The following is a 26,190-nucleotide window of genomic DNA, read 5'->3' as shown; positions in this document are numbered from 1 at the left end:
AGTATGTGATGAAAGAAATTAGTTTAGGAGGGGCGGGAGGGTTTCTTTCTCGTTAGTCTAATGATAAAAAAGGCTGTAACGAAAGTAAAATCGTGATTAAATGTTGAATGCCGCTACGAGACGAGAAGTAGGTTAGGTTAATCGGTTAATAGTGCGTGACGAAGGCGATCTGGGGTACGCGTTGAAACGATATGATGCAGATCCAGTCATATGGTAATTACACGACGAAATGCATCGTTTTTGCTAAAATGTAATCAAATAGAACGAGTGATGTAAAATCGATCGAAGGTTTTCATTAACAAAGATGAGAATGGTGCTTTTGATTGTTTCGTGTATGCTAGTCGAGCATTGTTTTCTTTCCTGTTGATAAGCGTTATGAAGTTGGTTGTCTTTTCTCTTCTAAGTTGTTTTACGATGTAAAAAACAAATTTGTCTCTAAATTTGCGAAAGCGTTCCACAAAAGGTTGCCTGTTCGCAGCTTTGCATACCTTTTGAAATATTTCACTGATGGTTATGAAATATTTCATTTCAAATGTGAAGCAACGGAAAAACATGTTTGTACGAACGGGTGAACCAAATCTTAACATTTGACTGTTTTCTAAATAGCTTGGCATATCAATTTTATTATGTTAGTCTTCTCAAGTACTGCTCAAAAAATAATAGTCAACAAAGATTGATTTTCTACGTGCCCATTCAAAATATCGTCGGTTTTATTTCAATTAATATCAACGGCTTTCCCTCCACGCTTACACACTTACACAAATGATGACAGCATTTTACACTGACCATGCAATTCGTTCCATTTTCATAGCATCTGTTCATTAACATACAATAGCGCGTTCAAACACAGCAAACATGTTGCACAGCAAAACATTCAACAATTCCATTCAGCTTGTATTCGGTTCTGTATCTAACACAACGACGCACGAGTTTAACATACGCACGGTTCTACCAGCGATCAAATGCCATCTCTAACGCTCCGCAATAATCCAGTATATTCGGAATTTTGTTCCTATTGGTTGTGTAGATTTTTCTAAGATTTGCTTCAGGTTGTGTTGTTGGTGCATTACGAATACGTTCTTCTCTTGCTATATAGTCAGCGTTCACAATGGAAAAGATTTGTGGTTTTGTGTTTTGCTAGTGTTTCAAAAGTGGTCATCAAAACTGGTCCTCACTGTGTTTTGTTTTAGCAGTGTAGTTGCTTCTATAGTGATGTGTTTATATCTGCTAGCTGTGTGTGTATGTGTGAGATATGAATCGAAGTGAGGTCATACTGCTGCCGTGTGTTCTAGGAGGTTTCTTTACCCATTCTAGCCATTTTATGCGTAAGTTGTGCCATCTTTTCCATGAGAATTGTGACGCCAATGTGTCATACTAGCAAAAGTGTGTAGAAGTGTTTCAATAGTAGCGCCAATAGTGCCAAGTCTACAATACTGCTTTCGCTATAACCACTCTAACCATACGTACGTTATTATGCACTTCCCAAAAGCTCATCACCCCGCCACTGACTTAATTGATATGGACAATTAACCTCACGATAAGATGCTTGAGTATGTACTTCCTTTCTTTTAATACTTTTCTCTGTATCTCCCTTTTATTTATCCTACCACGCCTGTTCCTCGACTGTACCGAATGCAAAACAGGATACAAGCGTTAGTTGCTATGACTACGTAGCTATTCAAAAACTTAACTTAAATACGATCGTTGCATTAAATAAAAAGCTGAAATTGTTTTCTTCGCTTTTCCCGTTTCCCATTTCCCTCGGTAAATGTGTGACTTGCTTTTCGATTTGGGTTTGAAATTAATTATCCTTCTTGCTGCACTCGAACTCCCGTGCGCAGCTTTGGTGCATCGGTCGGTTCCCGCTCAACCGAGAAAAGCGGCAGACTCGCGACATGGGCGATGATGATCACGTTTGGCGATGATCTTCTGCTGCGGAAATCTAAAGCCTTGCGGTGCGGTGCTTCATCCACGATGGGTACTGTTTCAGAGGGGGGGGGGGGGTTGCTTTCTACCCCACGCCCCAAGAAGCTTCGTCGCTGGCAGCAGATGAAAGACATCTTTTTTTTCGTTTTTTTCTTCTTCTTCTTTCGAGAGCATTTTGCATGCAGACGGAGCTAACGGATTTCCCCAGCATTAAATGTCTCCATTCTCCATCGCTTTGTTCAGATCGACCACAATCTTGTCCATGATTTCCCGGTAGGGCGAGTCCTGCCGGAAGGCCGTCTCGAGCAGGGCGGAGTCAGCGAACGTGTCAAACACCTCGTCAATGCGGCCGAGCGATTTGTCCGTCAGGTGGCGTACCACGCACGAACGTAACAGGCTGCGGCAGTCGGCGAGCGATTTCTGCAGATAGTTGAGATCGAAGCTGTAGTCCACCTCGTAGAAGGACAGGATCGCCATCTGGAGCGTTTGGAACTTGGTGCGGAACCGGTCCGCCTGGCGCAGCTCGTCCGCATTCAGCTGCCCATTCCGGTGCAGGACGGCAATTTTGATCACGATTTTGATGATGTTCTTAACCAATCGTTCCGCATCCTTTTTGCTGCCGGTCTGTGAAGATGAGAAGAGAGAGCGAGAGATGAGTTGTTTGGTCTTTCGCGTTACAAGATTATCTTTTACTTACATGCACCTTTACCAACCGGTACACGTTGTCTAGAAGGGATGCGGTCGTACCGTCGATGAACACTTTAGCCACATTTTTGCTTGCCATCCGGGAGAGGATTTTCTTCTGCGCCCGCAGCCCAATGTCCTTCGCTTTGAAGGCATTATCCGTCATAACTGAAAGGCGAAGGAGAAAGAGACCGTTAGAGACGTTAGGCTGATACGGATGCAAGCCGCCAAATCCGCTGTGCATCGAGGCCAACCAGCGGCAGTCAAGTAGAGGCGTAGAGACTGCGAGACTATCAAACCTCCACAACTTTCTAGCCTATCTTCACCGCAAACAGACGTGTATCTTATCGCCAAAGCAGTGTGTACAACAAGCAGAACCACATTTCCATCTCAGACGATTGCGCTGTGTTGGTCAACGCAACCACCAGCCGGTATCGCGCAATGATCACCCAACTCATGGGCCCAACGAAAGCCTAATAATAGAGGCTTCGAGTGTGATTGTCGTGATTGCCGAAGTGACATCAATTTGGTTGATTGGTTTCCCTACTTTCTGATGCTGATTTGATGCTTTGTGGTTTTGTTTATTGAATCGTTACACCACCAATGTACCGTTCACTTTTATTATTTCACCTGTTAGTGTACCGCGGCTAGGGTGAATTGTATACGTACCTGTATCGATCATTGTGCACGGTAAATAGTTTGGACGAGAATGCTTTGGACTTAGTGATTGAGTGAGTTTGCTCAGCTTTTGGGATGAGTTTTAATATCTTCGTTTTGATAGTACCGATGAATAACGTAAACAAATATTTAAATCTGCACGCTAATGTTTTCAATGAAAAAGCATAATAACAATATGATGAATATTCCTGAAATAATAAAAAGAAAAAATAAATAAATAATAAATCGTAAATAAGTGAAGATAAGCGTTAAAAAGAAGGTAATTTAGATATCAACTTACAAACAGAACATAAAACAATGATTAAAAAATAGAAATGTGAAACAAGATAAAACTAAATAATGCATACAAAGGCAATTAGTTCCTTCGTCTAGCCAAACGAAGCTCTCGCGGTTAGTTATTTCCTTTCAACATGCGACAGTTATCCTTATCTCAAGGCATCTAGCAGGAAAACCACAGCATTTCCATACCGTCTGGTCCCTCTCGATGGGTACCATTTGCCTAGGTCACAGTGTCACCTGCTGTCAAAGGATATTTGACGGTCACACGCTACTAATGATATATTCATAACATAAACGTAGCCGTACGAAAAAAAGGGGCAAAAGAAAAGGGCCAATGCATTATGAAACAAATCGAAAAAATCTGCCCACAAGAAGAAGATGTCTTTACTTTTTGAGCCAGAATGCCTTAAACCGGGCACATTGGCAAGGACGAAATCGTTCACCCACGTGTCACCATTTAAGAGGATTAATGTTGCTGCCCTCTGCCCCCTGCCCCCTGCCCTGCCTTGCCCTGCTTGGCGGTTAACCTTTTTTGAAATTAACCCTCCAAGAGTTTACCAATTTGTGCCACAGCCCGATCGTATTCCGGGTAAGGCGATAGGAGGGCGGATGTAAGGCATGGACATTGCTCCCTTATTTGCTTTTCATTACCAACCGCTGCCCAAGGATTACTGTGACCGTTCAAAGCGGAAAGCGAAGCCCTGTTTGGGAATGGGTTTGCTGCCCACCCCGGCAAGATGGACCGATGGCTTAATAAGCCTAGCGCGGTTGTCTTACCGCAATTGTGTGTGCTGCGGTTCTGCCCGTAAGGGTGTTGTTGTCCATTTCCGCTACCCTTTTTGGTGGAGGACAAACGTTGAAGGAACGCACGCTTGTAAGCTTTTACACTTGATCCTCCGAACGGTTTGCCGTTGGAAAAAAGGTCCCCGAACGGTGCAAGTTCATTCATCGCAGCCGTTTGCCAAGAAGCGTGTTTTGTTTTGGGGCGGGGCAAATACTTACACAAACAGTTGGCACACTCGGCCGCGATGCGCTGGTAGACGATCCAGGTCTGCAGTTCGAGAATGCTGGCCGCGCTCATGTTGTACATGCTTTAGAAGGGTTTTATGCTAAAATGGGTTTCGTTTGGTGTCTGCTGGTGTCTCCAGGTCTAGTTTCGTTTGATATTGATTGCTTTTCTCGAAGGTGAAGCTATATCAATGCATTTGTACTTTTGCACGGATGGATCGAAGGGTGGGCCCCCAGTTGTGATGGCTTGGATGGAGTGCGATTATTGCCAACAAGTGTCCAAGTAAAGATGATTCACATTACAAATTGATCTGCGAAATAGAAATAGAAAGGATGGAAAAATAAAATTAGCAATCTTGGTGATATTTGAGAAGAAATTGTATGAATATATTAAATTGTAAATATCAGTCTGTAAATTTTGTGCACAAAATAGGAAAGTTTAATACTCTATGTTGGCAGTCGGTGATAAATAACTCAATCCAAACTGAAAGCTGCTAATAAAATTTGCAATAAACGCGTTCGATGAAACTGTAACTTGCACATTTTAGTCCCCGCCCGCAGTACAAGCCGATGTACTAATAAATTGAATGTTTGCCGGCTGGGGCGCGTTTCACTTTCGCATGGGTTTGGCACGAAACACGGGCACCAAACACATGAGGAGAAAATCGATTTGATCATGGGCGCTTCTTCTCTTTGATCTTTGGCACCGTATGGTCAAGGCGGTGGGGCTTTCCTTAACTTTTTTTTGGGAGCGTGCGACGTAGTTGTGATAAATATTAATTGATCAATGTAGAAATTCGATCACACTTTCCCCCTCCCTGGTTGAGCTGCTAAAATTGTAAATTTTCTTAATTGACATCATGCCGACTAGTAGTTGGGTTGGTATAATGGTTAGAAATTGTAAAATCACCGAATAAAGAGGGAAGCAAAAACACTTGCTCATATTACCATTTTTAGCGCTGGTGATAGTTTGTAATTCAAACCCTAGCTTTCAGGAAAAAAAAAAAAACAAAACAATACAAAACTGGACGCACTCTCTTTTCATTAGAGAAATTATCATTAACAAACATCAGCGCACGGTAGCTCCGCGCACCTTTTAAAGTGTGCTGCTGCACACCTCTTTCAGTCGACAAGCCATTACCGCTCATCATTTCCATAATTCTCATCACCGTGTTATGTGTGTGTGTGTGCTTACTAAACGTTGCCTCTGGTTTCGTTGACTCACACCTCACCAACGGACGCACGGACCGAGTGGAGGACAGGTGACGAACGCGAACAACGATCCAAAGATGTGGCCCAGCGAAAGGAAGACATTAAATATGAGGCTTTCAACAGGGTTGAGACATCGGCAGCAGCTACCGGCGATGCACTTTGTTTTGCGTACAAAAAGATGGTTTAAAAATGAACCCCTCAACTCTGCACAAAGAGTCTCTCTCGTCCTACCAGAGAGGGTTGGCCACGTTTATCATGTTCGCGCTGCTGTTCAAGTTGCTGTTGTTATGATGATTTTTTTGTCTGCAAAACCATCATCTATCTCGCAGACATTGTTTGGTATTTTAATTTACAAACGGAAGCTAAACCATCCCCGCGCGCGTGGTGTGTTCCGCTGTCGCCTCAAACACACACAACAACAAAAAAACAACCCCCAACATGACGTTAGTGTTTGCCTAGTCTTGCCAATCTACACATTCACCATCCCATTTTGTGACATGAAAGAAATTTTAATGGAGTCACTTTTGCTGCTCCATCGTTCTGCTGCTCCATTTGTGAGGGCGTCCATTGGGACGCGTTGGGCTTGCGATGGTGTAATAAAAGGCACAATTTCATCCGTACCTCAATGGCATGTCGTTGTGTCGGTGTGCCTCTGTGTGTGTGTGTCGGGATGGGTTTTTGTCGTCACTTCAATTTTCCATCACAAAACAGTGGATGAATTGGTGCTGCTCACATTGTCAGCATGTGCTGTGGAGGAAAGTTTTCATAAGAGGGAGAGTGAGCTCTAGGGGCTGAACATTTGATCGAAAACGAACAACTTTCCCTATCGATCGTGAGAAGCGAGAGTGTGTGTGTGTGTGTGTGCGAGATATAGAGAGAGAAAGAGAGAGGCGCTTGGGGGGGGGGGGGGGATTGTCTGGCACGGACGGGCACATTTTCTGTTTATTAGTTTGATGTCTGTTGATGAAATTATTGACATGATCAATCATCGTAAGCGAATTTCTTGTGAGGAGGGGGCACTCTGTATTAAAAGTGATCCTACATCACTGGTACGGTGGCAAGGGGGGGGGGGTTGATTTGATTTTGACTTCATAATATCACGTAACCAACCGTGACCAAGACACAAGCAAACACGATATACAATGTGTTCGGTTCAGTACTTTTACGACCAAACTACCAACACCCATTTGCTTGACTAAAACCGGCACAAGTAGATAGATTTGACGCAGCAGCAACTAATAATGGTGTCTCCAGTGGCTTCTCTGTTTATTTCATTACCATTCCCTGAGTGGCCCTTACTTTGTCTTCAGGCAGATCGGCAGCACCCACAGTCCTATTCTCAGCTTTTCTCAACTTTCTACGACACAAACGATGGACGAGGAAGGATTCGTGGAATTTGGGAATAATGGCGAAATTACATTCTTGCCATCCATTTTCGCCCGGAGTAGTGTACGGTTACAAATGTGCTTCATTGTGCCTTTGGGGGGGTGAATTTATCACCCGCTGTGTCCATTTACAAGCAACGGCGTGCTCTGGGAAAATAAACATTCTATCCAAAGAATTACCATAAATGATTAAATTTCCTCGCCGAGCTACAGGGATACTACACCGCACCAGAACGATGGTTTTTCGATTTCGTGTTGTCTTTGCAACTGTCTTTGCAATGTTACAAAATTAATTACGCACCCCACTGCCCGGAGGGTTGCGCAGCTTCCGACCAAAAATCAATTATTGATTGTTCTGTAAGGATTGTCGCAGGAATCGTACAAAAGGCAGCACTCGGGATGAAATTAGCTGCCTACGCCTACGGGGATATCGAAAAGGGGGCTAGAGTGTTAGGAGCCAGAGACGGGAGCATTAGGATTGTACTTCAATCGGTAATGGGGTAGATAGACGATAAGCGAAATGATCAAGAGCTGTTGAAGCAACTAAAGACCAACCTGATTTCAGCAAGAATAAAGTATACGAGCCTAAACAGAGTCTAATGAAAGCCTTAAACAGCAAACAGCAGGGAGGTCTAATGGTAAACACATGAGCTTCTGTAAAGATCGGACATGAATCGATCCTCATTCTGGCCGATATTTTCCTCAGTAAGAACTGAATAAGCCTACAAAAAGCCGCGTAGTTCGTTGGATAAAGAAGTGTAATTAGAAGAAGCAGAGTGGCTGACACGGTAAACGAAATAAAAATACTTCTGTGTTACATCAAATGAACAAACACAAAAAGCACTATTTAAAAGCACTTCCGAGCTTCTCTATTGATACGTGGTATATCTGGACGTGTTATTTACAGTGAAATAGAACTTGTACCGGAAGGCGTGTGCAATTCCCTCAAACAAACATGGGGGAAAAAGCATTTTGTTCATTTACACCGTGGGTGGAACGATTGAAGCTTTTAATTTTTGCTCGTTTGTTGGCACTCCGCAGTGTTGTGGCCGTTACTTCATACTTCTATCCTGGAAGATGTGTTATACATCCAGAGCAGTAGAAGGAAATTTAACCACCCTTCTCTGAACATATTTCAGTTATCAACAGGAAAAATTATTAACGCCAACAACTGCTATCCTCGTCTTCGGTAGAAATGTGTATGAGTGGTTGCTGTACGGCACACCACACGGTAAAGCGAAAGCTTACGGACACATCCTTTTTTAAGGGTAAGTTTTTCCCGCACAAAATATTCTTCCACCTCTTCGTTTTCATCACACGTTCATTGATACTCAAAAAACATTATTTCATCCCCGAGCCGTATGTTGGTGGTGAGTTTTAAAGCGAAATGAACGAAAGTAAAGTTTCAAATGACTCCATCGGGAGTCATTCACCCGTGCAAGAACGGTCGTGCCAACCGAAATGGGGAAAAGTTTTTCGCTTATGTTTTCTTTCCCTTTTTTTGGCAAATAACTGCCGAAAGGGTGAGTGAGTGTGTGGGTGTGTGTGTAAGCAGTGGTACGACTTTTGAACGTTCGCGGGAAGCAGAAAGGATGCCGCTTTTCAAGATTGCTTTACACTGTAGAGTTCACACAAATGTCACCGTTGGGTGCATTTAGAAACCCTTCTGCCATATCATACCGCAATCGCCAAGCAAAGCGATTCATTCTACCACAGCCACAGGCGTCAGTCGTTGGGATGATGTGAAAGGAAAGGATGTGCTGTGGAAGATCGGATGAACTTGAGCCGTCTTCTCCAGAACTTTCAGTACTCCAGCTCGTAACGGCAGGAAGAAGCCATTGTAATAAGGTCACTAGCAAGACTCGCAGTACCGAGATTGCATCTGGCGATAGATGGAAGAGAGTGGGCCGCTTGTTTTATGTTCCAAATTTCAATGCAACCGTCTTCCTGATCCGGTCACGTGTCACGAGTTTATTTCTTTGTTAACGCGGTGTATAAAGCCAGGGTAGGCGCAACGAACTTTTTTTTTCCAGCGACAGTTGCTATAGCTACTGGCGTGCAGGCAAGCAGCAAGTTTGTACCAAAGTGTACCTTTCAAGGGCAGAAAATGTACTTGAACCCCGTGGCAAGCCGTTCTAAAGCGCTGAGGTTCATAGAGTTTTCCACGTGCAGGGGAAAAGAATTGTGAAGAGCATCGAGAACGGGAAGATAAAGGGTGCTCTCACATGAAAAGCGCAATGTAGACATAAATGGGAGCTGGAAAATGTGGCGTTTGTGTACACGGGCCACTAACGGCACGACACGTGCTGTTGGAGTGTGCTGTTCGCTTTCAAGTTCCAGTACGCTGGAGGAGTACGGCGCTTTTAAGTGAGCGTGAATTTCCATGTTGGAGTACTGCCGTGGATGCTACGCCAAGCATTGGGAGGAGATATTTTGGGCCAACCATATTTCATTAAAATATGGTTTCATTAACCTCAACTTGAGCCTTCCTTTTTTATTGACATGAAAGGTACCGGCATTGGGAAGAAATTTATACTGCGAGATGGTGAGTAAATGAAAAGTGCGTTTTTTTTGCAAAATATCGTATTAAAACCAAAAAGTTAAGCACGGAGAATAACGAGAAGAATTTAATTATTGCGCAGCGTAACTTATAGATGAGCCCCCTCAATTGCATTAAAAAAGGTACACACATCTGTTTAACATGACATGGCCGCTCCGATGGAACTTTGCAGACACGAGCATTCGTTCGGTCGAACGTCAGCAAGGGCCACACAGAAGCCCCGGGATGGAAACGAAGCCACAGTATGTAATCCACATGCACCGGTCGGTCCGGAAATCGGATCCCTTTTCCGGTTCCGGTATTGTGTCAAGATGTACTCGCCACCGAAATGGTTCCAGTTGCTGGAAACGGAAACATGAGAGCTTACTTCACAACAACAACAACAACAACGGAACGAAAGAAAGAAGAGTGTTCTGGGGCACAGAGACAGCAGAAAATGGGACTCCTACGTCTCACTTCCCTCGCCCCACCTCCCAAACACACCGTCCATGTGAACACACAAAATATATCCAGTTTCCAATAACGATGACGGAATAGCGATTAAAGGAATGCTTAACGGCATTCCAGACGTTCCTCAGGACCGGTTTTACAGGGCGGCGAGTGGGGTTGTGCTTTTCTTCTCAAACCCACCAACGACCCAGCTGACTGGCCGGCTGGCAGTGGTATCGAGCTCCGAACGGAGCGCTGCCGCGAAAACGTTCGAACGATAGCTTAGCGCAGGTTGATGACTGTGACGTGACACCGATGGTGAAGAAGCAGCCGCGATTTCTGCTGCTGCTGCTGCTGCTGCTGCGGCTGCTGGGCCCAACGCCACGCCACCGGAGGCATTAGCGGTAACGGTTATTGGCATATTTATAGCGCCAGATGACCCAGCCGGCCGGTCGAACTCAAAGGTGGGGCAGGGGGAAGGGCGTATGCTGATAATCGGTTCGCTGCATTTGTAGGGCTTTGGAGCCGTTTTTTGCTTTATGCCAACCTCCGGTGGGGAAATGGACGTGGCTGAATGTCTGAAGCATCGAGCCCACAAGTCCCACGATCATGAGACGATCGTGACACCGACCGACCGACCGACCAATGCTTGGGCCGAAGCATTCTAATAAAGCGATTACTGTCGCAGTGGTTTGCCAGATAGGCGGATTTTGTTGTGAAATTGTGTTCCAAATTGGGAAACAATGTTGTTTGCTTGTGTTAATTATGGAGGAGTTTGGTCATTTTATTTTATAGCCATTTCTTAATACTTTTGTTTGCTGTATTTAATCTACTTGTAATTTGCGGAGGGCATTGTTTTGCAAGCCTTTTCTTTTTCATTAATAACTAGACATTTAATGAGCCAAGTATGCAACAGTTTGCAACATTTGAAGTTACATTTGCAGTAAGGAAATAGTTTTAAGAAGCATGAGCAATTTGGTGTATTGTTCATAACATTTTTGTAGCAAATTCTATTACATTACGTTCAAAGCTTACGTTTCATTACAATGCCAAATAATTGTAAAGCGTGAATAAAATAAATCTTTCTGCTCTGTTTAGCTTTTGTTTTGCAAAAACATTAGCAGAAAAGAAAGAAAAAATCTTGTTATAATATGCTTTGTTTGCATAAATTTGCACTGCCGCTCATCACTTATCAAGGTAATTGAAAGAAATTTCGTTGGTTGAAAGCATAAGATATGCACAGCTTAAGTGTTTCTACTTTAGATACGCATCAGGCGAACGGCGAACAGCGGAACCCCTATGACTACCACACACAAAAAAGCTCTCCTTTCGCTTTGACCAAACACAACACACAACAAACAAAAATACAACCGTTCGGCAGAGCAAACGTTTATTAATTTGATTAGCAAATCTTCAAATGCTCGCACACCGTATCGCGCCAAACTGTTTTCGACACTTACGCCATCATATTGCGCACACCGTTGGGTCATATTTTTGCGTTCACAACGAGCGCCGGGGCTTGTGTCTCGCGTTACATTAATTTGCACATTTTAGGCGGCCCGATGACCGAGACCGGTGGGCTAAACAAATAGGCTCAAAATTTACATTCGTGTCGGGGCCGGAGCTGACGAACGAAAGTTTAACGAAACCCGCCACACCGTGCAAGAGCATGCAATTCACTACTACTACTCCTATGAGGGTGTGATGTGTTTAATCTTCAGGCGTTGGTGATTGATTCTACTTGCTGCCTAACGGTGCCTAACCAAATAAACTCCCAAAAACGCTACGCTTACTCTAACCCATTGAACCAAGGGCTGCGGGTTCATCGTGATGTGGTAAACTTCCCACAAATGTGCAACTGCCTGCACACCGTCTAACTACACTCTCACACAGCTGCAGGAATGTTTATGAAATTCCACCGACGGCTAAGAATTGCTTCGGCATTCGGCGTTGGGAAATGATCGGCAGATTGCGTCGAATGTGGTGGCGAATGGGCGACGACTTTCAAACACAGATGCACCATATCTAGCGATGCACCTCAGCGAAACTGGAGATGATGTGACCGCAAGCGCGTGGTTTCGGTAGCAGCAGCAGCAGCAGCAGCAGCAGGAGAGTTTGCCGTCTGCATATGTAATGGTGGTAGATGATTTTCATACGCGACTGTGAACCAAAGGGCGTCTGGTTGAAACAGATGGCAGTGAAACAATGCGCTGGAATTTGCTTTCACACCGCAGTGTGTCGAGCTGCATAGCAATTGTTGCATCTTCACGACGCACGATGTAAAACGGTCGTGTCAGATCAATCGGCGAAGGGTGTTTGTTGTATGTAAAACGCAACCAATGTTGTTATGCTAAAATAAATCATTTTTTGTATAAAACATCGTTCAAAACATCTCCAAACGAGCACACAGTTTTTGCTTTTGGAGCGGGTACAAAGTTTGATTAAAAACCGCCTCCCAATAGAACTACCGTTGAGACTGAAATTTCAACACACACACACCAACAACACCACGGTCTCGCACGACCGGGCTTATGTGATGCATTTTAAGCTACTCAGAGCGCGTAGGCGAAGCAGAATTTCAAATTAGTTCATTAGCCCTCTCGCTGCTGCTGCTGCTGCTGCTAATGAGCTGGTGCGGTTTGCCGCGACGAACGAGCCGGTGAAATCGTTTATTTATCTATTTTCCAGTGCCAGTGCCACTCGGCGCTCGGTGTCTCGGATCTAATCTCGCCCGCTAATCCATCCATCCACGGTGCACGACGATTCGGGACTGAGAAAGGTGTTGTTGTCTGTTCTGTTCTGCAGCACACGGATGTGTGAAATGATCTCTCTTGCTCTCTATCTAGTCTGTTCTAGTTTAAGACACAGCGTGCGTTGTAAATCTACACACAATACAAATCAGCAGCAGAATGCTAGCAGTGGTTCTAATGTTCTGGTTTGCGGGTAAAGGCAGCAGATCGTGCTGTGTTTCTAGAATGTAGGCTCAGGTTTCGTTTACGAGGCGAGATGATGAATTCTTTCGTATTAACCCTTTATGAGCTATGAAGAATGAGGCTAATTCTAATGAAAATTGATGGTTCTACCAGAAAATATATTCTAAGTATAAAAAAACAAGTCTGATCACATTGCACTGTATACATCTGAATAGAAATGTCCCATTCATGACACATAAATGTTGTATAATAAACACTAAATTAAAACATCTACTCACTGCAAATGATTCGAATGTTATTGGATTTTTTTTCAAAATTGACAAAAAGTTCGATTTCAATATGGTTTAAACGCTTGAAATGCTTGAATACCGGAAAGTGTATTTTCATCGCATTCAAACGGGGACTGCATGGTGGGGAGGTTTGTTTGGACAGGGAACTGATTTTTATTCTCGCATCGTCGATGAAGTAAACATTCATTTACATTCATCTTCCCGCCGCAAGACAAACCAACGGGTTTTGCGGTACGGGGTTTTTATCCCCAACTCGCAAACAGCTCCCCAAGCACGCATAGACAAATCTTTCCCCAGACGGTTTGAGATTAAAACCGCAGCGAAAACGAACGAGAAAGACGGAAAAGGGTGTGAGAGGAAAATCAAAGTTTTTCTTGGAGTTTTCAATAATAAATTATGCTACCGGGGGCCAGCTTCGGGACATACGGGTAGTGTATCCCAAACAAAGACACAGCTTCCGGCGAGCCACAGCAAGACCGAGCCGCTGACCGACCGACGGACCGATCCCAGATAGATTTTTCTCCCCCCCCCCTCACATAATGGGAAATAGATAAAGGGGGGTAATACTACCCCGGGGAAAGAAGTAGTAGATAAACACAGCGGATAAGAATGGACCAGAAGCGGTCGAACGCTTGCTTGACCGAATCGATCCGAACGGCGGAGATATGGCGGGGGCGGGGAAAGACAAATCTTCCAACGCTCGCGTACGATCGGAGCCACTCGCCACCGCAAAGGGTTGGGAAATCGTTAAGCAGTTGTTTACCTCGGAGCGTCTGGGGGATCTGGAACACGGCCCTGTTGTTGTTGCCACGCTTTGTCGCCGTTCGGCTGGAGCCACCGTGATTGTTTTATCGTTACGATGGCCCGCGTGAAAGCAAATGGGAGGAAGTGAAACAAACCAAAACTGAACGATTGGATGGTCAATTGATGAAGCGGGCGGTAGGAGAAGAAGAAGAAGAAGAAGCGAAAAAAATACATCCACGATCGCACTAAACTATTGATCAAATTGTACGAGACAGAGTGTGCTATTGCCACTCTGTCACTACTGCTGCTGCTACTACCACTATTACTGCCCTATTACAAATTCTCATTCGCCGTGAAACAAGTGCATCGATCCACTACACTGCCGCGGAACGCGTTACAGTGAGGCACAATTTGTAGCAACACCTAGCGAGATTCCAACTTTGAATGAAGCCATCAATCTTGTGACAGTACGAGCGGTACGGGAACGGTACTTATGAAGCAAATATTTCCTGCAAATTCTATTTTTCGAATACGTGCGAGATCTGTGAGAATCTATTCCCAGCTACCGGTCTCTAGCTGGACGATCACGCGATCGCGCGTGCGCTCGCGCTGCATTTCGCTGCGCATTCGTTATGCAGTTTTGGTGTGCTGTGATCGTAATGGCATGCCTTTCGTCATGCATTACAAAACACTTACAATCTGAAGCGGTGCGAGGCGTCGTGGAAAACGCTACCGCGATGCACGATGGAGCAAGATGCGTTTTAGCAAGAGACGTTTGATTTTGTTGCGCGTTTTGGAGGGTTTATCGGTCTGGGAAACCGTGGTTTGACTTTTTTTTTGCAAAAGCAATGTTAGAATTGGATGTTGTTTGTGTGTGTGTGTTTCTTTATGATAACTGTGAGTAAGATTTCACACATACAAACTCATAACCGAGGTCCCACAATAATTCGGTTCCATCCGATGGATTTATATTTGACGCTTGTTGGCTATAAATCTCGCACAGTAGCACTAAGCCTTGAAAGTGTTGCCTCAGGTGGGCAAATAAGCAAACAAAAAAAAACGATACGAACGAAAGGAACCACATTTGGTCGTGTCACCTACGTAAAAGCATGAAATTCCCATTTTCGACCCGTCAAAAATCGGAGCGTCTGGAGTGGAAGCTTCGGAACTATTCGATCCATTACGCTTGGGATCAAAGCGGAAAACGGTGGCAAAGTAGAAAATTGGCTTTTCTTCCTTATCGTTCTTATTCAGAAAAAAAACTCCATTTGTGACAAATAGCAAAAAGGTTACAACACGAAAATGTGTGTGTGCGTTTGGCGCACAACTTGCGCACTGCCCAAAATCCCATGTCATGGCGCCTGGGGTCCACTGTGAGCTAGGCCAGGCTGTCACGGGTCGCCAAAAAGGTGCAAAAGCGTACCTTGCCAGCCCATATACCCATCCGTACGTCAAGCCCGTTCCAACTGGTTGGGTTCGGCCTTGTGTGGGAGGCTTTTGGAGGAGGCTGAACAAGAAACGACAAAACAGAAGAAGCTTGAACTTGAGCGAAACCTTCCACCGGTCGGTGTGTTGTTTGAGGTGCGTGTGCGTGTGCGGTTGACAGCGAAACTGTGAGCTTGTGGGTGATCGTTACCGACCCAACCGTTACCGGTATGTTGGCTTGTCAAGCTTAATAGTTGCGAACAGCAGAGCACTCGAAATTTGTTTCACCCAGCGGGCGGTGGTGGTGGTGGTGGTGTCGTTTGCGTGTGCTTCAGTTACTTACGTTATCCATTACAGGATAAACATATGAAAAAATGATGATTATAATAAAACACTACTCCATTTTATTGGGGTAGAAAAATGTGAACAGCTTCTTAATTGCCCAAAAAACAGCACACAATTTTTTTTGATTATTAATAGAAGGCAGGAGGAAAGCAAAACTGGCACGAATCCAATTTCCAGTCCTGCAACGCCCTGCCCTGCGCATGTACTGGTTAATTGGAAAGATTATCACGGCGATGCTAATGATGTGGTAATGATGCAATCTAGCCCGCGCTTCGGCATGGCTGAAATTCACATCAGCGTAAATGTCGGAGCATCAGCGTACATATCCTCCGGCTGACGCACACAGATTGGACCATTGAAGCAAGCGAAACGTGCTTCATGCTATGGCTATAGCGCACAGGCATAGCATAAGGCCGTCGTCCCATCAAAGTCCCTTGAGCATGAGGCGCATGCAAAACTATTGCATAATACACTGGAAGGCGCAAAAAAACTGTACTACACATCCCCGGAGTTGATAGATTCTTGTAATTGGGATGGCTCAAGGTTTAAGTGCCAGTTTTTCATTCGTTTGCCAATTAAAGTGAAATAATTTTAGTAGCGTAATAAACAACACACTGCTCATTTCTCCTAGTCAAACACCGTCATGGGGAATATTAATTTGCGAGTTTTGCGATTGTTTTTCTGCTTCTGTTTATATACTCATCGCGTGGAAAGTTTTTGCTTTTCAATGAGTCGCTACTAAACAGCACAACTTTTCAAATCCCTATCGCGCGCAAACACTACGCGCGTACTCAAATAAACGCTACGCCAAGGCACGCAAAGGATATCGCGCTAAAGTCGAGTCGTCGTTAAAAATGGCACAATCAACGTGATAATGAGATCCGCTTCCCTCCGCCCTCTTTTACCTTTACCTTCCCCTTAGGGTGGATAACACGAAGGACGAAAGCAAAACAAATTTCATGGTTCGTGCAAAAAAGTCAATTTCGCTTGCTCTCTTCCCTTCGTTCGAGGGACCGGAGACGGTGTTACCGTTTTTATCCCGGTGCTTATGCTGCTGGTAGAAAAAGTCACCATTTAGAGTCGGCTGGTGCTAAAAATATCAACCAACAGCACGCCACAAACACAGTTACCGCCCTCAACGACACGACACATCGCTGGTGGACGATTTTCGGTGGCGCACCGTTCTGTGTCCCTTTGCTTGGGTTGCTTCCAATTTTCTTTGATGATATTCCAACGATGTCCGTCCAGCGCTTGACCACAACAATTCATCATCGAGTAGAAAAAGCACCCGGGACGGTGGTGGCCATCGAACGGCTATGGTGAGCCGGTGGGATCAATAGATGGATCCGAAGCAATCCGGCCGACGAACTAGAACCAAGACCGCACCGCTGCTTCGGATGGGGTCGGAGCTAAGGAGCCAACATTTCCAGGCTTTTCCATCGCCCTCGAACTATCGATTTCGTTCAAGGACTGGGGTTGCCCTGGCGATTGTTTGGTACCTGTCTATTTGAGCACGACGTAAAAAGCACCAAACACTGGATGGACAAGTAGTATGTGTTGCGTGTGAGTGTTTGAGTACTTGTGTGTTGGAACCACTGGCGAAAGTTCGTCCATCGGGTTTTCATCGGCTGACCTTATACCCTCCAAAAGCCATGGAGCAGTCCCCCCCCCCCTGGCCCAACTGGGGCGGAGGAGTTTTAGAATCGATTTTCCCCTCTACTGCTGGCTTAAAGGTAGCCCGAAAGCAAGAAGGACGATGGTGAAATCTATGTTCCACACCATGTTGGGGGAATGGATGTTTCGCAGCACGGTTAGAGGTCAGGGCGAACGTAATCACCTCTCATAAATGAACGAAAATATCGTTAGCAGAGTAGTGCGATAGGGAATGATGATAATGTTGTGGATGATGCTGATGATGGCACAACATGAATGTTTGACGTTTTTGACGGACAGCCCGGAATGGTAGTGTGACATGATGGAGTGTTTTTTTTGTGCTGATTTTTTTTCGATAGCCCATTTACACCCATGATAAGGATATGCTGGTTTATGTGGGGTGTGTGATTTTTGGACACTATTTTTGAGTAGCGATGAATTGAATGATCGTTAGGCAGGATGCTCTCATCACGAATGGAACTATGCACTAAGTGGATTCTTTTATAATTTTGGAGCGTTTTAAAGACATTTTCATCCCTGTTTGATGGATTTGGTTTTTCATACACCTGGTTATTTTTTTCTTCCTACTTTATTAATGATATTAATCACATCACGTCGGCCTACACAAGCATTGCAGACTAATTAAGCACAACGCCTCCTAAGCCCGTATAAACATAGATTCGTGCCAAAAAAACCACGTACCTGCTTGAATTTGTAACCTATTGCACTAGCCTACTTTGATGCCGGAGCTCAAGTCGATGCAATTTATACAGATCTGAAAGCAGCCTTCGACTCTCTTCCTCACGCAATTCTTCTCGCTAAACTCGATAAGCTAGGATTTCCCTGCTCGCTCGTACAGTGGCTTAAGTCTTACCTAATTAATCACATGTCCAAAGAAATAGTCAGTAGCTCGGGTGTGCCACAAGGAAGCAATATTGGCCCGCTTTTCTTCATATTGTTCATCATCGATGTTACCCTCGCTGCACCTCCCGACAGCGTCAGTCTGTTTGCCGACGATGCGAAAATTTTTGCGCCTATTCACAACACAGGTGACTGTACATTCCTGCAAGACTGCATCTAAATATTCTGTTCGTGGTACAAGTGCAATGGACTGACTATCTGCATCGAGAAATGCTTCTGTGTGTCTTTTTGTCAATGCAGAAGCCCAATTACTGGTACCTACTGCACAGACGGCACTGCAGTTAATCGACAAAATCATGTCATAGACCTGGGCGTTTTTCTTGATTCAAGTTTGAACTTTAAACAGCATAACGATGACGTTGTAGTCAGAAGAAACCAACTACTTGGCGTGGTTATCCGGACAACTAATGAATTCCGCAACCCCATGTGCATCAAAGCTGTGTACAATACGTTCGTTCGTTCGGTTCTGGAATATTCGTGCGTAGTCTGGAGCCCAACTACTGCTTTTTCAATTGCTCAACTTGAGGCGATTCATCGTTAGCTTACGCGATATGCCCTACACCTACTTCCCTGGCAGGATCGCAGTAATCTTCCTCCGTATGCTGCGCTGTGCCGTCTTCTAGGCCTTGAGCCTCTTTCGGTTAGAAGCCGCAATGCACAGTGCTCTTTCATCGTTTGCTTTGCTAAATGGCTCTATCGACTCATCGCCTTTGTTGCATCGAGTCGATATCTATGCACCATCCCGAACACTTAGGTCTAGAGAGACTCTACGACTCGCTCAACCTCGTTCCAGTGCTGGTCGGTCTGACCCTATGTTCCGCATGTTGGCTGTCTTCAACACTGTCTCGGATTGCTTCGACTTCAATATCTCAACTCAGTGCTTCAAGGAACGTCTCCGGCTTCTGCCGTGGCCGCAGTGAATTGCGATACTTATCTTGTTTTTGCTATGTATTTTTTTGTGTACTGTTACTTATCTTAATTAGGCCCGCTGAAGATTAAACAATAAATAATAATAATAATAACAATAATAATATCGCAATCGGATAGTCACAATTCCTATCTATAGATAGAATAGACCACCACTTACTGCTCTCGCACTTATGCACTTCTACTGCTATCCATGTAGCGAACAAGTCCGATGCAGTTTGTTGTAGCTCGCCTTACAGCTAACTGCTAAGCGGCAGCATACAACACGTTTTTATGCACTTTTCTTTGTTTTTCTTCAATACATTCATGATTCAATGCTCTGCACGCTAAGCATAACTGGCACGCGTACCACACATGACTGGCCTGTGTGTTTTTTTTTTTTGTATTATGCTTCATAATTTGCAACATGCACTAAGCCGCGATAATGCCACAAGTAGCGATACATAAGATGCGCATGGCACATACATTGCTTGGTTTTTTTTTTGTCATAAAATTCACATTAATTGTCTTAGATGGGACTGTGAGACAACTGAGCTACTGCATTAGGCGCCGCGTGTTTTGCATTGTGTCCACTCCATCACTCAAAGCTGAGCGTGCAAATGCACACATCCTACTGCATTTTTAATCCCCCTTACTCTTGCTCTTCCTTCCATTCGGTCTATGCACTTCCATTACAACCATCATTCCACCCATCATTCATTCATAAGAGAGCACCTTGAGGCAACGGTGATGATACTGCTGCTGCTGATGCGAACGGCGGGGCTGCATCGTACAGGAGTGTGTGGAGTAACCCTTTTACCGGTCGCTAAATTTAGCGGCACAAACACAAACTGTGTAGCCCAACCGCGCGAGCCCAAACGCACGACCAACCGTCCAGAAAGAAGCCAAAGCCAAAGCAACCGAGCGCAAATCGATCCGTTTGGGTAGGTGCGCGTCACTGTCCACTGTTGGTGGGCCCGGCCAACTTGTTTTAGCAGCGGCAAAAAATATATATATATCAACAAGCGTTATATTTTCTTCGGCCGCTTTGAATGGCGTACGTAAAATGCGAAAATCGTACGTAAAAACCCCCCCGACCATACCATGCATCTTAAGCGCTTACTTGTTTTTCGTTTGGTGTGTGACTTTTCATGCGGCTTCGTTGCTTTTTCGTTGCTGCAGCTCTGGATGGTGGATTGGTGAAGCAGTGGGCGAAAATGGATGTGATGGAATGGAATGGCATTAAACATTTACACCACGAATCATAAACGCACCGCACGCAGGCACGGAAAGCAAAGGACACATACACCGAGCCGTGTTTGTTGCGTGTTTTTCTTGGGAAATCTATTTCCAGAAGGGTAAAACGCGCACTGCCGAAAATGGAAAAAGGTCCTTGCCTGGGTTGTCGTTCTAAAAACTGTCCCCAATAAGGAACCTTTCCTTAAGTACTGCTGGTATGATCGGGTGAAACATTTCGTTTCCTGAAGGTGAAAACTTGACGCAAACATTAGAAGAGAAGTGAACCATGCGTGTCACTTTCCTGTTTCATTATTCATCTAAAGGGTTTGTGTTAAACTTTATATTTGAAAAAAAAAATGTACGTCTAACTCAGTGCAAAACACACGCACAAACACAATTTCTTCTACTTCTACTCACACGCAGACAAATACACGCGCGGATGTGTAAAAATCAATTCCCAACCTAAACCCAAGCGCGTCCTACCAATTCCCTAGCTTTTACAACCGTACCATTTCCGTTATGAATGGGTCGTTAAATATGTATAAGGTCTGTACGTGCGTGTGCGTGGCTGTGTTGGACGAGAACAAATTTCCGCCCGGAACAGGATGCGTATTGTCCTTTGCTGGCGTGGAGCATTACAAAAAAAAAAAACCCCGCACCAGCAGACGTCAATGACGAAGAGAAATAAATTCGCGCACATTCACATCCTTTTTATTGCGGAACCATTTTTTTTTTCATTTTTTTTTTTTGCTTTTTGTTTTTTGGTTCACAACCCCTCGAGGGTAAATGGTACGGTAAAACCTTTTCGTTTTTGTTTGTTTTTTTTTTTCTACAACTGCGTATTTGTTTATTTTTTATAGGATTTCTGGTATTTTGCTTGTTGTTAAGCAGTGTTGCGTAAAGGATCTACTGCCACGCGCACCGGTTAGCATCGGAGACGGTGTTTTCTTCCTCTGTGCATTAACATTTCTCTATCGAGATGTCTTTATGCTGCCCAAAGCAGTGCAGATGAAATAAATCATTACCCTGATGATGATAAAAACGATCATAATCATCGTCATTTTATGTGCCAGAGCATTAAGATCACATAAACGCGCGCAATGGAAGAGCAATGATGGCAGTGTTAATTATTATAATCTGGAATTTCCTTCTTTTCGTCTTTGGGGCATACTTTGCGCGTGCGAGAGAGAGAGAGAGAGAGAGAGAGAGAGAGAGAGAGAGAGAGAGAGAACCACAAAATATGATTCATTGCTAAATGTGTTTTACTGCAACACGTTTCGTCGGAAGAAAATGATTACCGATGGCCTTTGGTGTGCGACAGTGCGGCATCATCCAGAAGGTGGTGAATGACTCAACTGTCCTCGGGAGGAGACCTCGGCAGTAAGATCCAACTTAGAGCGCTTAACACACCAGTCATCATCGTTGGGTATGCTTGTATGCTCAACTCGTCCCCAGGTCGGTATGAGTCTCTCTCGGGGATAGTGGAATGAATTGACCCTGATGGTGACTACACACAGGCACAAACCAACACAAATGCGTCACTTACAACGTGCTATCGATAGTTTGCTTCAGGTTGATCATTTAGTGCTGTTCGCGGAGTTTGTTTGCAGGCTGGGGCAAGCCAGCCGAACAGCAGACGCATCTTATCTAAACTGTCTTCATTCCACCAATGTCTTCACATCGTTTGTCATATTTGTTTGCGCGATGACAAACCTCTTCCAGGAGAGCGTGGTGTATTGGTGTTTGTGTGTGCCCACTGCTGTTGAATGTAAGTGGTGGATGGATGGAATTTCTGCTGATAAGAATACCCCATCCACATTCGATAACAGTGTGTGGAGGTTGTAAACCGAACAGGTTGTTGAGGGAACAGGGACCAGCAAATCAATCGCCACTCGGTGCACTTTGTACCATTCAAACTTTCAATCAAAAGAATGTGATGGTGGCATTAAATTTAACGCTTTGCGTGAATTTCTAAAAAGGATGGCAAAATGGACCTGGGAAGACAAGCATCGTCCACGATCCACTTACTATGTGTGGCAACACCAATCTGTTTTGTCTGCACATACAGCGTTCGAAACGAATAGAGCGAACGAAGCGAGCGTAAGTGCATTGGCACCACCTAACGTGATGCATATGGATCAAATGCATCAAGCGAAGAATTTATCAACCCGTCCTGACACCGTTTCACCCTCCCATTTTATCGCTTTCCCTTGCTGAATTCTAGCGACTTCTCAGGCTAGTGCTCCATTCTGCAGCGTGACGAGGTCGAGCTGCGTTCGTTCTACCAGATGACTGCAGCAATTCGTGATCGTCGTTTCAAAGAATGTTCGTTGTTGCTTCACAGCTGCTTCCTGTTCCAAGCTGGGGTTCTCGGGGAAGCGCGAGCACGTGTTCCGGTTGAGCGCACACATACACACATGGTGCAATCGGTAAGCCGTTGTATGAAAGATGGGATTTTGAAATACGGAAGGGTCGAAAGACATTAAAGTGTCTGGAGACATACGAAGGAAGCACATCTTGAATAGTCTGTGTTAAAGTTTTGAGTTCTAAAGTGTATGTTAGTTTCTTTTGTAAAGCAATTCTAAAAAAGAACCCAAATAGATGAAAATCAATCTACAACAAAAAAAACAGAAGCTTCTATTTTACATAAGGCAATGTTTGGACTTAAAGTACTTAAATTAAAGCGTTCTCGTTAGGAGAAAAAACTTACCCAACTGTTGGCCTAGGATCGTTGAAAAGAAAAAAAAAAACAGTAGAATCGACCGCAAGACACAATTCTTCTTCTTGACCCGCCAGTTTCTTGACACCCGGTTCCAGCTGACACCGTTGGCCGTCGCCCTTTCTGCCTTGATGCGTTGTTGTTTTGGCGGTTATTAATCGATATCCTTTTTTCACTTCTCTTCTACACACAAGCACGCATACACCGTGCCGCTCTGTATTACACGCACCAATACAGACACGCACCGGCACACACTCACACAAACACTCTATTGGAGGGAGTTTTCTTCTCGCACTCGCTCGCGCCTAGCTCAAGGACGAACACTGTGGCCAGCTGCTGCTGCTGCTGCTATGACTGGGCAGGTGCTGATTGTACGGCACACGACACAAACCTACGCACACACACGACACACACACACACTGAGGGATAAAAGGACGAACTGCTGACAAACGCCACCCGTTGCGGCTGTTGGGATCGTTTTCCTGGTCACACAGCGGCGCCTGACCGAGCGGTCCCGGCTACAGTACAGTGAACACACTTTAACGGAAATTCGATTTCCTACGCGCAGAAGATGATGGCCAGCTGTGGATGCTTTAGAGATAGGAATGATTGAATTTATTACCCCTGAAAAAAGCTGTTTTACACTCAATGTACAATGCACAAGCGGTTCGGTGTGATGTGATGTGATGGGAAGCTGCAAGGAAGCGGACGTTGCCAACAGTTGACCTACTTTTCTCTACCCAGCTCGCACCCGAACCTTGCACAAGATTTTTGTTTATCCCCCTCCACACCACGACACACGAAAGCCGCAGAGCAGTAGGCTATGCGCACACCTCGCGGTCATTAGGCAATTCGCGCGCGAGTTTCTTCAATGACGAGAGGTGGGGAAGGAGAAAAACAAAATCAACAATCACTCCCGCTTCGTCGTGCGGTTGCGACAAAAATCAACTTTTTCCCATGCAATTGGACTTCATCAGCATCGGGTGCCGTCCAACCGTCCACCATCGTGACCATGGTGATGCTGCTGCTGCTGCTGCTGCGTGTTGGATTGGATGGGATGGATGGTGATTGTTGGGTTTGTTTCGTTTGGACCGGGCTGGCCGGCCAACCGTGGGAAGGGAACCTGGCCCAATCGACGGCCCGTAGGCTGTAGTTGAAGATTTTGTCACACTAGCAGCATGGCAAGACAACTTGCACCACTGACCCGGGGGCCGGTTCGAAATTAATTATTGCCCAACCGACCGCTGACCAACCGACGTCCAGTTGACAAACGAGGGGAGAGGGAGTTAAGTGGAAGGGGACAGACTAACACATGGGATCTGATGACCGTTTGTAAAATGCTAATTACACCAGATGAAGCGTGAAAGGTAATAAAAAATCCCCCCTCGATTGGCGTTTCTGGTAGGCACGCAAACCACACCCTGGCGGTGTCGCGTGAGCTGGTGCCGTACGGAAACTTCACCATCGTGTGTAACTATGGTTTTACCCAGCCAAGGGAGCTCCATCAATTAAGATTAATAAATTCATCAACCTACCAGCGCCTGGTTGACGCAGGAAAAACGTATGCCCTAACAACACTGGAAGTTCCATTCCCGCAGAGAGAAAAAAAGCAACATCAGCAAAATGTAAAACAAATTCCTGCCAAGTACAGTTCGTTCTCCCGCCAAGGACATCATCTGTTGGGTGGGGGATACGATACGCGTCTACTCACACACACACACACACACACACATACACGTCAGTACGTTTCGCACAGCAGCAGCTTGTGTATTGGTGCACCAGAGCAGTTCCGGGCCAAGCCTTCCGCACGGTCATAACAAATCTAATACGACACCGCCGTTCGTCGCCTCTGGTCCGCTCCGTTCCTACCGCTTTGGGCTGCTTTTCCTGCAATTTTCCGCCCAGCAATTTCCACGCTCTGTGTACGTTTTTGGTGGAACTCTCTCTAGCACAGAGAGCAAGCAGTGTGTAGCGAGACACACAGATATATACCACCGGTTGCATGGTCCTGTGGCCAAGCCTTCGCTTTTCTTCTCCCGTACACGCTTGTGCATGTTGTGTATGCGTGCCTGGGTTTGCCTCCGAATGGCAACGAAAACGTAACGATTTTTTTTTTTTTGCGTTTACTATCGGCGACGACGCGTTCCATCATCCATCGTCAGCTTTAGTACCACCACACCATCATCACCAACACTACTGCTGTGTTTAACGATCTTTTGCATGTTTTATACTTGTCGTATATGTTTCACTCACAAACACTGTATTTGTTGTTGTTGTTGTTGCGTATAAGAATATTTGCCTTTCCACGGACACTGTGCAAACACGCGATTCGGTGAGTCAGCCATCAACAGTCGACACGCACGGTAAAGTTCAAAGATGTTTGTTATTTCTTTACTTTTCTTGGTAATCAGTAGTATTGGGGTTAAATTTGATACACACTTCACTCCATCGTAAATTCTTACCAATTATTTATCTAATTTTTTAAAATGTAAAATAGCAATTCATAACACAACTTCACTTACGCGAACGAACTTACTATTGCGGATACGCAGCGACGCTCTGCACGTCCGTGCGCTTCGAGTGGCGGGAGAGAATTGATGTTGCTTCTCTTTGTGCGCGGTCAGCGAGCATGAGCAAGCGTTTCCCTCTGGCGTTATGTACGTAACGGTATGACGAAAGATGCGTTACATTCAACCGAAAAAAAATAAATCTGTGTTAATGGTATCACAGGCTTTTTTAAATAACAATGATTCAGGTTCTTTTTATAAATAATGTTCACCATAGTTAAAAGTAAAAAACAAAGAATAAAATTTATTCTTGCTTATACCAAGCGTTACTATATCGTTGCATGCGT

At 44.8% G+C, this 26,190-nt stretch overlaps 1 protein-coding gene across 6 annotated transcripts; it reads right to left on the bottom strand.

The window, feature by feature from the left end:
- Positions 1-677: 677 nt before the first annotated feature.
- Positions 678-25,949, bottom strand: LOC121600623 (tumor necrosis factor alpha-induced protein 8-like protein). 6 transcript variants are annotated; one of them, XM_041929423.1, is made up of 6 exons: positions 25,799-25,940; positions 23,328-23,927; positions 6,409-6,534; positions 4,570-4,886; positions 2,624-2,778; positions 678-2,550 (listed from the first exon to the last, which is right to left on the bottom strand). In XM_041929423.1, the coding sequence occupies exons 4-6, from the start codon at positions 4,655-4,657 to the stop codon at positions 2,137-2,139; spliced, it is 657 nt and encodes a 218-aa protein (XP_041785357.1). In that variant the 5' UTR covers positions 4,658-4,886; positions 6,409-6,534; positions 23,328-23,927; positions 25,799-25,940; the 3' UTR covers positions 678-2,136. The 6 variants fall into 6 exon arrangements, with proteins under 6 accessions (XP_041785357.1, XP_041785337.1, XP_041785328.1 ...); XM_041929403.1 differs by lacking the exon at positions 6,409-6,534 and having other exon boundaries at positions 25,873-25,949; XM_041929394.1 differs by lacking the exon at positions 6,409-6,534 and having other exon boundaries at positions 25,859-25,947.
- Between the last annotated feature and the right edge of the window lie 241 nt (positions 25,950-26,190).

This window comes from Anopheles merus, chromosome 2R, assembly GCF_017562075.2.
Source record: "Anopheles merus strain MAF chromosome 2R, AmerM5.1, whole genome shotgun sequence".
Lineage (NCBI taxonomy): Eukaryota > Metazoa > Arthropoda > Insecta > Diptera > Culicidae > Anopheles > Anopheles merus.
This window is presented reverse-complemented; position numbering and strand designations above follow the sequence as displayed.

Excerpts from the sequence above, each read along its gene's own strand:
- LOC121600623 (XM_041929403.1), bottom strand. The coding sequence starts at position 4,657 with ATGTACAACATGAGCGCGGCCAGCATTCTCGAACTGCAGACCTGGATC. Across the intron at positions 2,779-4,569 it reads CGAGTGTGCCAACTGTTTGT|TTATGACGGATAATGCCTTC; the intron begins GTAAGTATTTGC and ends TTCGCCTTTCAG. Across the intron at positions 2,551-2,623 it reads ACCGGTTGGTAAAGGTGCAT|ACCGGCAGCAAAAAGGATGC; the intron begins GTAAGTAAAAGA and ends TCATCTTCACAG.